The following is a 12608-nucleotide window of genomic DNA, read 5'->3' as shown; positions in this document are numbered from 1 at the left end:
TCACTGTTAAAATGATGGAAAGGGAAGGTTATACAGATAGTTCTCTCACGCAATAGTTGTGTTCTTGCGTAAGCTTGCACTGTAGGCAATTATAGTATGGAAAATCACCATAGAAAATCACGTTACAGGGAAATCGCGTTGGAAAATCATTATACTTGTAATGCAGAAAGTTTGTTATCCGAACAGTGTCCACCATCCTTCAATCACATTACAGCCAATTCATGTCAATGAAACATGCCTTATAGCAGAACTACCTGTAAAGACAGATAGTCTTGCAATTGTCAAATGGAGCTTTAGCTTCGAAAATATCGAAGCATTCACAATAATTCAAATTACTTTGACTGTAATAGCATAAATCTGAACCTAAATCAATTGTATTCACCCCAGGACAGAGGAATTCAGTGAAGCACGAGGAATGCGAAAAGGAGTTTCGAAGGTGATGGTTGTGGTAACTGATGGTGAATCACATGACAGCTACAATCTACAGAATGTAATCGAAAAATGTGAAAACGATAAAATTCGGAGGTTTGCTATTGCGGTAGGTACCTGATGTGCTCGTTCAATTTATACAACATTTGCAGACCAATTCCCTGATTGGTTACAATGAAAGCACCACTCACAGTGAACATGGTTGAAGAAATCATAATCCATTGTTTCTTAGTTTCTCATCCATCAGTCATGTTCTCTGTGAGCAATATGACAGAAGCACTAGATATGGGTTAAGCATTTAGTTCTTCAATTGGTCTCACCATCTTCAACATCTGTTCCACTCACTCCTCCTCCCCTTTTATATGAGTGTTTAATTCCATGCCACTCCTATTCCAAGTGCACGTTCATTGAAGAAATACTGCTCTTCTCTCCAACTGGATTTCTGATTAAATCTTTTGGATTGTTTGCCATCATTGCTTTTTATTTTGCTTCTAATGTCTGATTACACTGTTTGCCAAAACTCACTTTCCCAGCCAGTCTCCTTCCTCAGTAGCTATCTTTGCCTTAACCCACACAAATTCCAACTGATATATCAACCTTCATGTTTCAGACCCAATCAGAATTACAGCTGTTACTGAGACATACAGAGTTTCTCAAACAACTGTTCTGGCCACTGCCTGAGACCCACTCTCAATGCCAAGTGCTGTCACACGCACATGCTTAACTATGTTCTCCATCAGAGTCACCTCACACTATTTCACAGCTGTCCTACACCCTAGTTCCAAATCATTCTTCTTCACACTTAATGCCTTCAAAAGAAATGTTTACTTCCTTTCAGATGTCAAGGAACCACAGCCACAAAAACTCACAGGCTGTATGACATTCCTCTGGATTCTTCCTCCCACCCCTTTCCCACTGACTCCATTTCTTCTTCCAAACCCAACCCTCACCGTGCATTCACTATACCATCTGAACTTCCCCTCTCTGATGCTGAATGATCTGTGCTCAACAGAGGACTTAGTTTTAGAGATAATGGGAACTGCAGATGCTGGAGAATTCCAAGATAATAAAATGTGAGGCTGGATGAACACAGCAGGCCAAGCAGCATCTCAGGAGCTCCCGAGATGCTGCTTGACCTGCTGTGTTCATCCAGTCTCACATTTTATTATCAGAGGACTTAGTTTTATCCCTTTATGCCCTGACTTCAATGAATTTTGGGCACCCTTCATCCATCATCTTCCCCTTAGTACCCTCTTCTTTGGAGAAGAGCCCTCTCCCCATCCACAGAACCTTTTGCTCATTTTCGGTACACCCCTCTACATGGACCTCTCCCTCTGGTCTTTTACCTGCAGTTCATCTCTTCTATGAAAGCAGCCAACCTCACATCGACTATCTGAATTTCTCTGCTCCCCTCAGTCATCTAACCTGTCTTCTTCTAAACTTGCTGCACTCCCATTGTTTCATTGTCAAGCCTTCTGGTAAGGATAGCGCCATTGACAGCAGGCGTGCTCACCTTCATCTTGCAAAAGCTGCATGCCAACACTCAGGCACTTCCTTTTGGTCCCGAAGAGGGGTCCCAGCTGTGCCCGTCTGTTTGTGGGGTGTGTGAAATATTCCTTGTTCCAGTCCTACCCAGGCCCCCACTTGTGACTCTTTCCCTGATACATCATTGATGCCTTCAAGTTTGCTTCCTGTTCTCAGTTTTATTTGCAATTTCCACCCTGCTTTCACTTTCACCTTCACCTGGCTTTTCTCTGACACTTCCTTTCACTTTCTTGACTCCACTATTTCCATTTCTGGGGATAGGCTGGCCACCACTATCCATTACAAACTCACCAATTCTGACAGCTAACTGGACCACAGTTGCTCATAACTTGCTTCCTGCAAGGGCTCCATCCCATTCGCCTAGTTTCTCCATCTTGGTTTCACCTGGTCTGATGATGCTACCTTCGATTGCTGCCTTCTTTTCAACTGAATATTCCCTTTATGATGATTGACAGACTCTCAGTCACATTTGGTCTATTTCCCACACTTCTGCATTCTCATGTTGGTCCCTCCCAGAACAACCATAGGGTTTCCTTGTTCTTATTTTCCATTCCCCCACTGAATGAATCATCATCCACATTTCTATCACCCATGGTATATCACACATAAGATATTTTTCTCTCCCCTCCACTGTCAGTTTTCTGCAAGGACTGGTCCTTCTGTGACGCCTTCATGAGGCTCATCTGAGCTTCTTCACTCTCCCATGAACCTTCTCATGCAATTGCCGAAGTTGTAACAATTGCCCATTCACATACTTCCTCCTCCGAGGCCCTAAAACACCTTCCAGGTGGAGCAATATTCCACTTATATTTCTTTCAAACCTGCCTACCATAACCACTGCTCAGAATACAGTCAGTAATGCACAGTTATGAGACAGATGCAGTCTGGATGAGGGTTTTCTCGAGCACCTCCGCTCTATAAGTGCTTTCCTTTGTCAGTAAACCATTTTGCTGAAGAAAGGTCCAGACCCAAAAAGTCAGCTTTCCTGCTCCTCTGATGCTGCTTGGCCTGCTGTGTTCATCCAGCTCTACACCTTGTTATCTCTTGCTTCCATGACAATAGTTTTGTTCTGGGTCTGCCAAAGTGTTCCAGTGAAGCTCAGTGCAAGTTGGAGGAACAACACTTCATTTATTGCATTGGCCTTTTTATAGCTTCTGTGACTCAGTGCTGAGTTCCACAACATCAGAGGATGTCGTCTGTCCTCCATTTTAATTACAGTCACATTCTTCTGGCTGTGTCTTATTTGTGTCTTTTTGACTTTGCTCTCGAGAGAGCTGACCCATTTTCTAATTTGCATACCAACAAATTACAAACGTTTACATCTCTATGTCTCCTTTACCACTATTAGCATTCCCTTCATCATTGACATTCAATACCTTCAGTTTTCTTCTCACTACTTCTCTGCCTCTGTCAAGAGCATGAAAAACACTATTTTTCAGTCTTTCTGAAGAAGGATTCAGACCCAAAACGTCAGCTTTCCTGCTCCTCTGATGCTGCTTGGCCCACTGTGTTCATCCAGCTCTACACGTTGTTGGCTCAGATTCTCCAGCATCAGCAGTTCCTACAATCTCTGTTACAATTTTACAGATTCTTTCAGTTCTGAAGAACAGTCATATCAGACTCAACGTGTTAGCTCCTTCTCTATCTCCACAGATGTTGCCCGACTTGCTGAGTTTCTCCAGTATTTACTGTGGTGATTTCAGATGTTTAGCATCCATAGTATTTTACTTACATTTTAATGTTCGAGAGACATGCAACCAAATAAGAGGTGGTGAAATTTAAACTCAAATAAATTTGGATTTTAATGGTATTCTAAAGGTGATCATGCACTGGTGATCACTGTGGTAAAGTTCAGTGTGTTTTTTTTTATGTGCTTTCCTTACCTGGTTTGTCTTATATGTGACTCCAAACCCCATGCAATGCCTTTTGAAATGATGAATCAGTTCAAGGGCAATTATGGATGGGCAACAAATGTAAGACTTGTGACTGGTGGCCACATTCTGTGCAAGGATAAAGAAATCAAAATTTAGCGAAATATATCCTTTTGGAACTTTGACTCTGTGGCATGCTCACTTTTGTTGTCAATGGGAAAATATGTCTTATTTTAAAATTATCATCTCATTTCTATCCTGTAATACTGTTTGATCTATTGCTCGAAGGACATCTGCTAAGCTGGATGTTACCCCTTCATGAAATGTGTTTTTAGTGATTTTTTCAGGAAAAATATAAAATACATCAGGGGTTGTATTCCATTGTTTTCCCACCCACAGCCAAACCCACCTCTTAATACAAGGAGGGGTAGGTGACTTGGGGCAAATGTCCATGAGGCTGCCCATTCTTAGGCATAGTGAGACCCCAAAGTGGCCAATTATTGCTCATTTAATCCACTTTGGTGATTAAAATTCACTTGTTGGCAGCAGATGGATGAGAATGGGCAGATTGATTTTTTCAGTGATAATGGGAACTGCAGATGCTGGAGAATCCAAGATAACAAAGTGTGGGGCTGGATGAACACAGCAGGCCAAGCAGCATCTCAGGAGCACAAAAGCTGACGTTTTGGACCAAGACCTTTCATCAGAAAAGGGGGATGGGGAGAGGGTTCTGAAATAAATAGGGAGAGAGGGAGAGGTGGACTGAAGATGGATGGAGGAGAAGATAGGTGCAGAGGAGAGTATGAGTGGGAGGTAGGGAGGGGATAGATCAGTCCAGGGAGGACAGACAGGTCAAGGGGGCGGGATGAGGTTAGTAGGTAGGAAATGGAGGTGCGGTTTGAGGTGGGAGGAGGGGATAGGTGAGAGAAAGAACAGTCTGCCTTCCAGAGAGACTACTCTTTCCATGACTCCCATGTCCGCTCCACACTCCTCTCCAACCCCACCACACCTGGCACTTTCCCCTGCAACCACAGGAAGTGCTACACCTGCACCTACTCTTCCTCCCTCACCAACATCCCAGGCTCCATGAAAACTTTACATATTAAGCAGATGTTCACCTGCACATCTGCCAATGTGGTATACTGTATCCGCTGGACACGGTGTGGCTTCCTCTACATTGGGAAAACCCAAGCGGAGGTTTGGGGACTGCTTTGCAGAACACCTACGCTTGTTTTGCAACAAACAACTGCACCTCCCAATCGTGAACCATTTCAACTCCCCCTCCCATTCCTCAGATGACATGTCCATCCTGGGCCTCCTGCAGTGCCACAATGATGCCACCCAAAGGTTGCAGGAACAGCAACTCATATTCTGCTTGGGAACCCTACAGCCCAATGGTATGAATGTGGATTTCACCAGCTTCAAAATCTCCCCTTCCCCCACTGCATCCCAAAATCAGCCCAGCTCGTCCCCACCTGCCTAACGTGTTCTTCCTCTCACCTATCCCCTCCACCCAACTTAAGCCGCACCTCCATTTCTTACCTACTAACCTCATCCCGCCCCCTTGACCTGTCTGTCCTCCCTGGACTGACCTATCCCCTCCCTACCTCCACACCAACACTCACCTCTACTGGCTCCATCCCTGCCCCTTTAACTTGTCTGTCTCCTCTCCACCTATCTTCTCCTCTATTCATCTTCGGCCTGCCTCCCCGTCTCTCCCTATTTATTTCAGAATCCTCTCCCCATCCCCCTTTTCTGATGAAGGGTCTAGGCCCGAAACATCAGCTTTTGTGCTCCTAAGATGTTGCTTTGCCTGCTGTGTTCATCCAGCCCCACATTTTGTTTGATTGATTTTTTCATTGGCTTTTGGTGAAATGGTGGGCAAGAGAGGTTCACCTCCTTTGGGATCATGCTGTGTATTTTTGAAGAAATAACCTTGATACCCACTATATATCTATTCTTCTGAGCACCAAATCCTAACCCCTCACATTCCTGCCGAGATCCTAATACCTACTTGTCCAAAATCTCAGACTTGCCCGAATCTGGGTGTCATGTCTTTTTTTTCAGCAATTTCTTGTAGTCCCAGCAGCACACTCAACTCAATCCTGCTGCCGCTAGAGCTGCTGGCCAATCAGGTTTCCTCCCTTTGAGGGCAGAGGTCAACTCTCATCTCAGTACGACCACTAGCAGAATGGCTTGTTTAAGAAGGTGTAAAGTCAGTTGATTCAAGTCTTAAAATATTGATTACTGTGGATTGTTCATTACTGTGGGATGTGAAACTGTTTGGTAGAGAACGTTATCATCCCCATCCAGTTAGAAGTGAATGGCAGATGACATTACAAAAAGATCTTTCTCTCATTAAAAACCTACTAAATTTCACCAAAATTACCGTATGGTACCATCTTTAATTATTGCACTGATAGTTTCCATCAGCAGAAATCAAATCCTTGAGAGGTCAAATCACTGTACACTTCATAATATTACAGGAAATATTTGTTATTGTAGATAGCTAGTTTACGCATTGTACAGTGAAAACAAATTAAAAATGTGCACTTCAGCAAGCTGATGGCACATGATATAAACCAAGAGATGTTTGGTGCAGAGATGGACAATGTTTTAAATGATCAAAGGAAGCGGCAAAAACATATTATCGCTGGACTATTAATCCAAGAAACTCAGCTGCTGTTCCAGGGACTCATGCTTGAATGCCACCATACCAGATGGTGGAATTTCAATTAAAAAAAGATCTGGTATGAAAAATCTACCGATGACTGTGAAACCATTGCCACTTGTGTGCAGTTCTGGTCACCCCATTACAGGAAGGATATGGAAGCATTAGGAAAGGTGCAGAGGAGATTTACCAGGATGTTGCCTGGTCTGGAGCGCAGGCCCTATGAAGAAAGGCTGAGGGACTTGGGTCTGTTCTCATTAGAGAGAAGGAGGCTAAGAGGGGATTTAATAGAGACATACAAGATGATCAGAGGATTAGACAGGGTGGACAGTGAGAGTCTTTTTCTGAGGATGATGACTTCACCTTGTATGAGGGGGCATAGCTACAAATTGAGGGGTGATAGATTTAAGACAGATGTTAGAGGCAGGTTCTTTACTCAGAGAGTGGTAAGGGCGTGGAACAGCCTGCCTGCCAATGTAGTTAACTCAGCCACATTAGGGGCATTTAAACAGTCCTTGGATAAGCATATGGATGATGATGTGATGGCGTAGGGGGAGGGGCTTAGTTCGCAGCTTGGCGCAACATCGAGGGCCGAAGGGCCTGTTCTGCGCTGTATTGTTCTATGTTCTATGTTCTATTGTCAGGAAAAACCCATCTGATTCACTTATGTCTTTCACAGGAGGGAAAACCATCCTTACCTGATCTGGCCTATACATGACTCCAGGCCCACAGCAATCTGGCTGACTCTTAACTGCCCTCTGACATGGCTGACCAAGCCACTCAGTTCAGTGGCATCTAGGGACAGCCAATAAATGTTGGCCAGCCAGTGACGCCCTTGTCCCATGAGTGAAATTTTTTTTAAAATGAGGAAGAATTCGCAATTTGATGTTGGACATAAATGTTTGATATTATTCAGTTTGAAAAATTTCTGGAGGTCAGATATCTTTCATCTGGATTTTTCATCTCATATCTATTGAATAACATCATTGTTTGATGCTGTGATATCCATTTCAATTTTTATCTCATCTCTTTTACCAGTGTCTAATGAAACATAAAGATATTCAATGGATATTTCATGGATTTACCTTAGAATTCCATAATAATGGACTTATCCACGAGATTGTAAGATTATGTATTAAATTTAACTCTGTGCTCATCAAAAGTGCATATGTAAATCTGAAATTCTGATAACTAGCTAATTATATCATACAAACATTGGGCTGACATTTCAGTAACTTCATTGCATTCTACAAGTTTGAATCAGTACCTGTACTCTACTTTAGGTGCTTGGCAGCTACAACAGAGGAAATCAGAGTGCTGAAAGGTTTCTAAAAGAAATAGAGTTTATCGCAAGTTCACCTAAAGATAAACATTTTTTCAATGTATCAGATGAAAAAGCATTGGTGACGATAGCCGAAGCCCTTGGAGAGCAAATCTTTGCTTTGGAAGGTAGGACATGCTATCTTTCCACGACTTATCATTCCAGTTTTAAATCATGTTTCTGTAAGACAGGTCAATAATTTCATGTATTGTTGAACAAAGCAAGAGTCAATATAGTTTGCTTCAAGTTGTATGGGAGCAGCAATGATTTAATACAAAGAACAATCCTACATCAGCCATTAATCAAATCACATTCATTGATTTTTCAGATTGCTGTTATAAAAGCAAAGGAACTCAACAGTATTGTTGTCAAGCCCTCAGGATTGTCCTGTAGTTTCTGGGAAGTTATAACTAATCTTCAGAGTACTCTGAAAGCAAGGCAAGAGGAATATAAATAAACAATAAATAATGCGATATCATTTTTAAATTAGCTAGGACATACATTTGTAAAGAAGAGCTACAGGTCTTTAGAACAGGGTTACAGGGATAAGGGAGGGGACTGGGCCTGGGTCGGATACTCTTCGGAGGGTCAGTGCAGACTTGATGGATGAATGGCCTGCTTCTACTCTAGAGATTCTATCATTCTATTGTAACTCATTGACCTGGATTTTGCTGTGAGCAGTGAAATGGTAATATTGTTTCAGAGATAGTTGGAACTGCGGATGCTGGAGAATCTGAGATAACAAGGTGTAGAGCTGGATGAACACACCGGCCAAGCAGCATCAGAGGAGCAGGAAGGCTAACATTTTGGGCCTAGACTCTTCTTCAGAAAAATCAGAAAAGTGGTAGTATTCACTGATCTTAAGATAGCTGCCCACAAGATCAAGTGAGCTCTCTGGCATGGAGTCACATTTCCTGGCTTGGATTTGTTTTTGACACTGCCTATTGTGAATTTTTGGAATCTAGCAATTGAGATGTCATGGAGAAGGCTAAGCAGTCTATCATATTGAAGAGTTCCCACAGACAGCAAGCCAGGGAGCAACAGCAGGGTTTTTGTGCACTTCTTAATTTCATACCAGATATAAGTGATGGTGGGAGAGGGAGTCACATCATTTGAGGTTGTCAAAAAGAGTCAAAATCAGAGGCAACACAGTGTGGAGTTGGAGGAACACAGCAGGCCAGGCAGCATCAGATGAGCAGGAAAGTTGATGCCTCAGGTCGGACCGTTACCAATCTGAAACATCTGCTTTTCTGCTCCTTTGATGCTGCCTGGCCTGGTGTGTTCATCCAGCTCTACACCTTGTTGTCTCAGATTCTTTTTAACAAATCATTCCAGAGATATAGGAATCACAATCTCAGCCAGCATTTATTGTCCATTCTTTAAGAGAGCCGTGGTGAGCTGCCTTCTCGAACCACTGTAATCCTTGACCTCTAGGTAGACCTACATTGCTGTTAGGAAGGGAGCGAAGGATTGTAACCCAACAACATCAGAGAAACAGTGGCATATTTCAAAATAGGGAAGATTTGTGGCCAACAGGAGAAATTACAGCTAGCTGTGTACCCATTTACTTTCTTGTCCTTGTACTTCGAGACTGTAGAAGTTGTGAGCTTAGAAGGCACTTCTGAAGAAGCCAAAATGAGTTACTACTCAATGAGAAAGGCATGTGATTAGAGTCTGGGCTGGATTGATTCCAAACGAGGTTAAAGGCATTTTCCTAGGATGTCCACCAAATTCCCTTGTTTCCACTGGAACACAGCAAACCTGACTGAATTCAAAATGCTTAAACAGATTTCAAAGCTATGATTTCTAGATTACAGTGTGTACAATATAGAAAAGTAAGACATTAAGATTTGCTTAGCAAAGATTGGTACTTATTTAACACCTTATGATTAACAGCAGAACAGCAGTCAAAACTAAACCTAAAAGATAAGGTTCGCCATTAAAAAGTCAATTCAGAGTCAGATATGTTCATTGACTAGAATTCATGTCATTAAGATAAAACCTACAGCTTCCATAGCAATAAAATCAAAGAACTGTGTTTACTAGTGATCTGAAACAAAAACAAAAATCCCTCAAAGGCTCTGAAGAAGGCTCATTGGATCCAAAATGTTAACCCTGCTTTCACTTCACAGATGCTGCCAGACCTGCTGAGTTTCTCCAGCTATTTCTGTTTTTGCTGCAGAATCCATAGACTACTTTATGAATCGATGCAGAGAAAAGGGCTCATTATGTGGTTTTCAGATTGAGAGTCAGCAATCCGAATTGTTAGTTGGCAATCCCTTTAAACCTCAAGGAAGCTGTCTGAATGACGTATTTGACAACCTGCAGACGTATACCATCAAAGCATTGCTGAAGGATCACATACGTTGCAAAGCAATCCTCTCAGGTTGATGAGACTTAAATGGCCTTGAGTACAAACCAGACAATTGATACAATCGCTGGAACACCCAAACATAGCAAGGCAAGGTGTGATCTTCTGCTGGCATGGAGGAAATGCTTGGCTTTTAATCAATCGCAGAAAAGGCCATTGGCAGAGTCAATGCATCAGAGCAACAGTGATACAGCTAAAAAGAGTTGTGCACTGATCCTAACAGACGGCACACAAGGAGTATCTTCAAAGTTACAAAGAGATCATCGGTATGCTGCCAGAGGCATGTCCACGATATAATCAACAAACCAGAACATTACAATGTAGACCACAAGACAAAGAGTGATGACATGCTTTACACTGTCAACATCATAGGAAACAACAATACCATCACACTTGCGGCAAGTCAAACTAATGACTGGTCATTATGAGTTAAGACAGATACAAGGTCAAATGCCAGTATGTAACTACTGCAAATTCTAAAAACCATGTACCGAAAGACATGGGATGCTGTGATGAAACATGTAAATGTAAGGCTTTCTGCATCCAGCTGCCCATCAATCCCATCGCACACAGAACTGTGCAGCACAGTAACGGGCCCTTCACCCATGATGTCATACCGAACATGACACCAAATGAAACTAATCCCTTCTGTCTGCCATTGGTCCATATCCCTCCATTCCTTGCATATTCATGTGCTTATCTAAAAGTCCCTTAAATGCCTCTCCTGCATCTGCCTCCATCACCACCCCTGGCAGTGCGTTCCAGACTCCGACCATTCTCTGTGTAAAAAAACTTCTCCCTCATGTCTCCTTTGAACTTTTCCCCTCTAGCCTTAAATGCATGGCTCCTACTATTAGACATTTCAACTCTGAGGAAAATATTCTGACTTTCAACCCTATCTATGCATCTCATAATTTTATAGACTTCTATCAAGTCTCCCCTCAGCTTGCTCCACTCAAGAAAAAAACAGCCTGAGTTTTTCTAGCCTCTCCATATAGCTCATACCCTCAAATCCAGGCAGCATCCTGGTAAAAACCAAAAGAACTGCAAATCAGGAACCAAAACAGAAGTTTCCCAAAAAGCTCAGTAGGTCTGGCAGCATCTGTGAAGAGAAAATCAGAATTAACATTTCAGATCCAGTGGCCCATCCTCAGAACTGGTATTCATAGCATCCTAGTAAATCTCTTCTGCACCCTCTCCAAAGCCTCCACATCCTTCCTGTAATGTGGCAACCAGAATTGAATGCAATGACTAAATGTAGCCTAACCAAAGTTTATAAAGCTGCAATGTGACATCCTGAGTCTTGTATTCAATTCCCGATCAATAAAAGCAAGCATGCCATACACCCTTTTTGTGCCCTATCTTTTTGTGTGGCTACTTTCAGGGAGCCATGGACTTGAGAACCCCAAGATCCTTCTATACATCAATGCTGTTCAGAGTCTTGTCACCAACTGTATACTTTTCCTGAACATTTGATTTTCCAAAGCACAGCACCCAACACTTACCTAGATTAAACTCCATCAGCCATTTCTCTGTCCATGTCTGCCACTGATCTATATCCCACTGCATCCTTTGACAACCTTTCAGACTGTCCACAACTCCACCAATCTTTGTATCATCTGAAAACTTACTAATCTATTCATCTACATTCCCATCTAAGTCATTTATATATATATATATATATAATATATATCACAAATTGCAGAACACCACTAGTTATCGACATCCAGCCAGTAAAACACCTGTCCACAAATGCCTTCTGTCTTATAAGGACAAGCCAATTCTAAATCCAAGTCACCGTGGATCCCATGCATCTTAATCTTATGTAGAATCATTAATGCCCGTGCGCAATTCCAATTGGATGTTGTAGATGTTCTGTGTCATACGAGACATAAATTACAGATTTGCACCATGTGATTAACTGCACTAGTCATAATCCAATTACACATCTGAGGCACAATGGAAACTGCAGCAGACAGTTCAAGAAATTCTTATCCTGAACTTGAAAGACGAATGGTGCATCACTTTCCTCTAAATTAGTGGATTTAAAGCCTGCCTTCTTTGCTGGGAAGAGAAGCATAAAAGTTCACGAGGGAAAGGCTGAATAATGAGCTCAAAATAAATCTAAACCATCTCAGAGATTAGCCAGTCTTTAGTGTACACCTCTTCTCAACTCACAAAGCTGAATGAAGAGCTGAACAAGAGAGGAAGGAAGCATGATGAACTACAAGCTCTGCACCTTCAATCCAAATGAACAGACTGCAGATTTACAAAAGATCTAGAGAAACTCACATGTACTCCAATTCAGGATCTTTGAGAGTAGCTGTGGAAACTTGACCTGAGCTCATAGCAATGGTGGAGAAAGTAAAATATGGAAAAATGGGTGGATATACACACCAT

General features: G+C 42.3%; 1 protein-coding gene across 2 annotated transcripts in view; it reads left to right on the top strand.

The window, feature by feature from the left end:
* itga1 (integrin, alpha 1) overlaps positions 1-12608 on the top strand; it is a 188767-nt gene that overhangs the window by 89339 nt on the left and 86820 nt on the right. For both annotated transcript variants that reach the window (XM_048527733.2, XM_048527751.2), the window contains exons 8-9: positions 388-538; positions 7800-7965. In XM_048527733.2, coding sequence (XP_048383690.2) covers positions 388-538; positions 7800-7965 — 317 coding nt within the window. The remainder of the gene's footprint in view (positions 1-387; positions 539-7799; positions 7966-12608) is intronic.

This window comes from Stegostoma tigrinum, chromosome 1, assembly GCF_030684315.1.
Source record: "Stegostoma tigrinum isolate sSteTig4 chromosome 1, sSteTig4.hap1, whole genome shotgun sequence".
In the NCBI taxonomy this organism is placed as follows: domain Eukaryota; kingdom Metazoa; phylum Chordata; class Chondrichthyes; order Orectolobiformes; family Stegostomatidae; genus Stegostoma; species Stegostoma tigrinum.
This window is presented reverse-complemented; position numbering and strand designations above follow the sequence as displayed.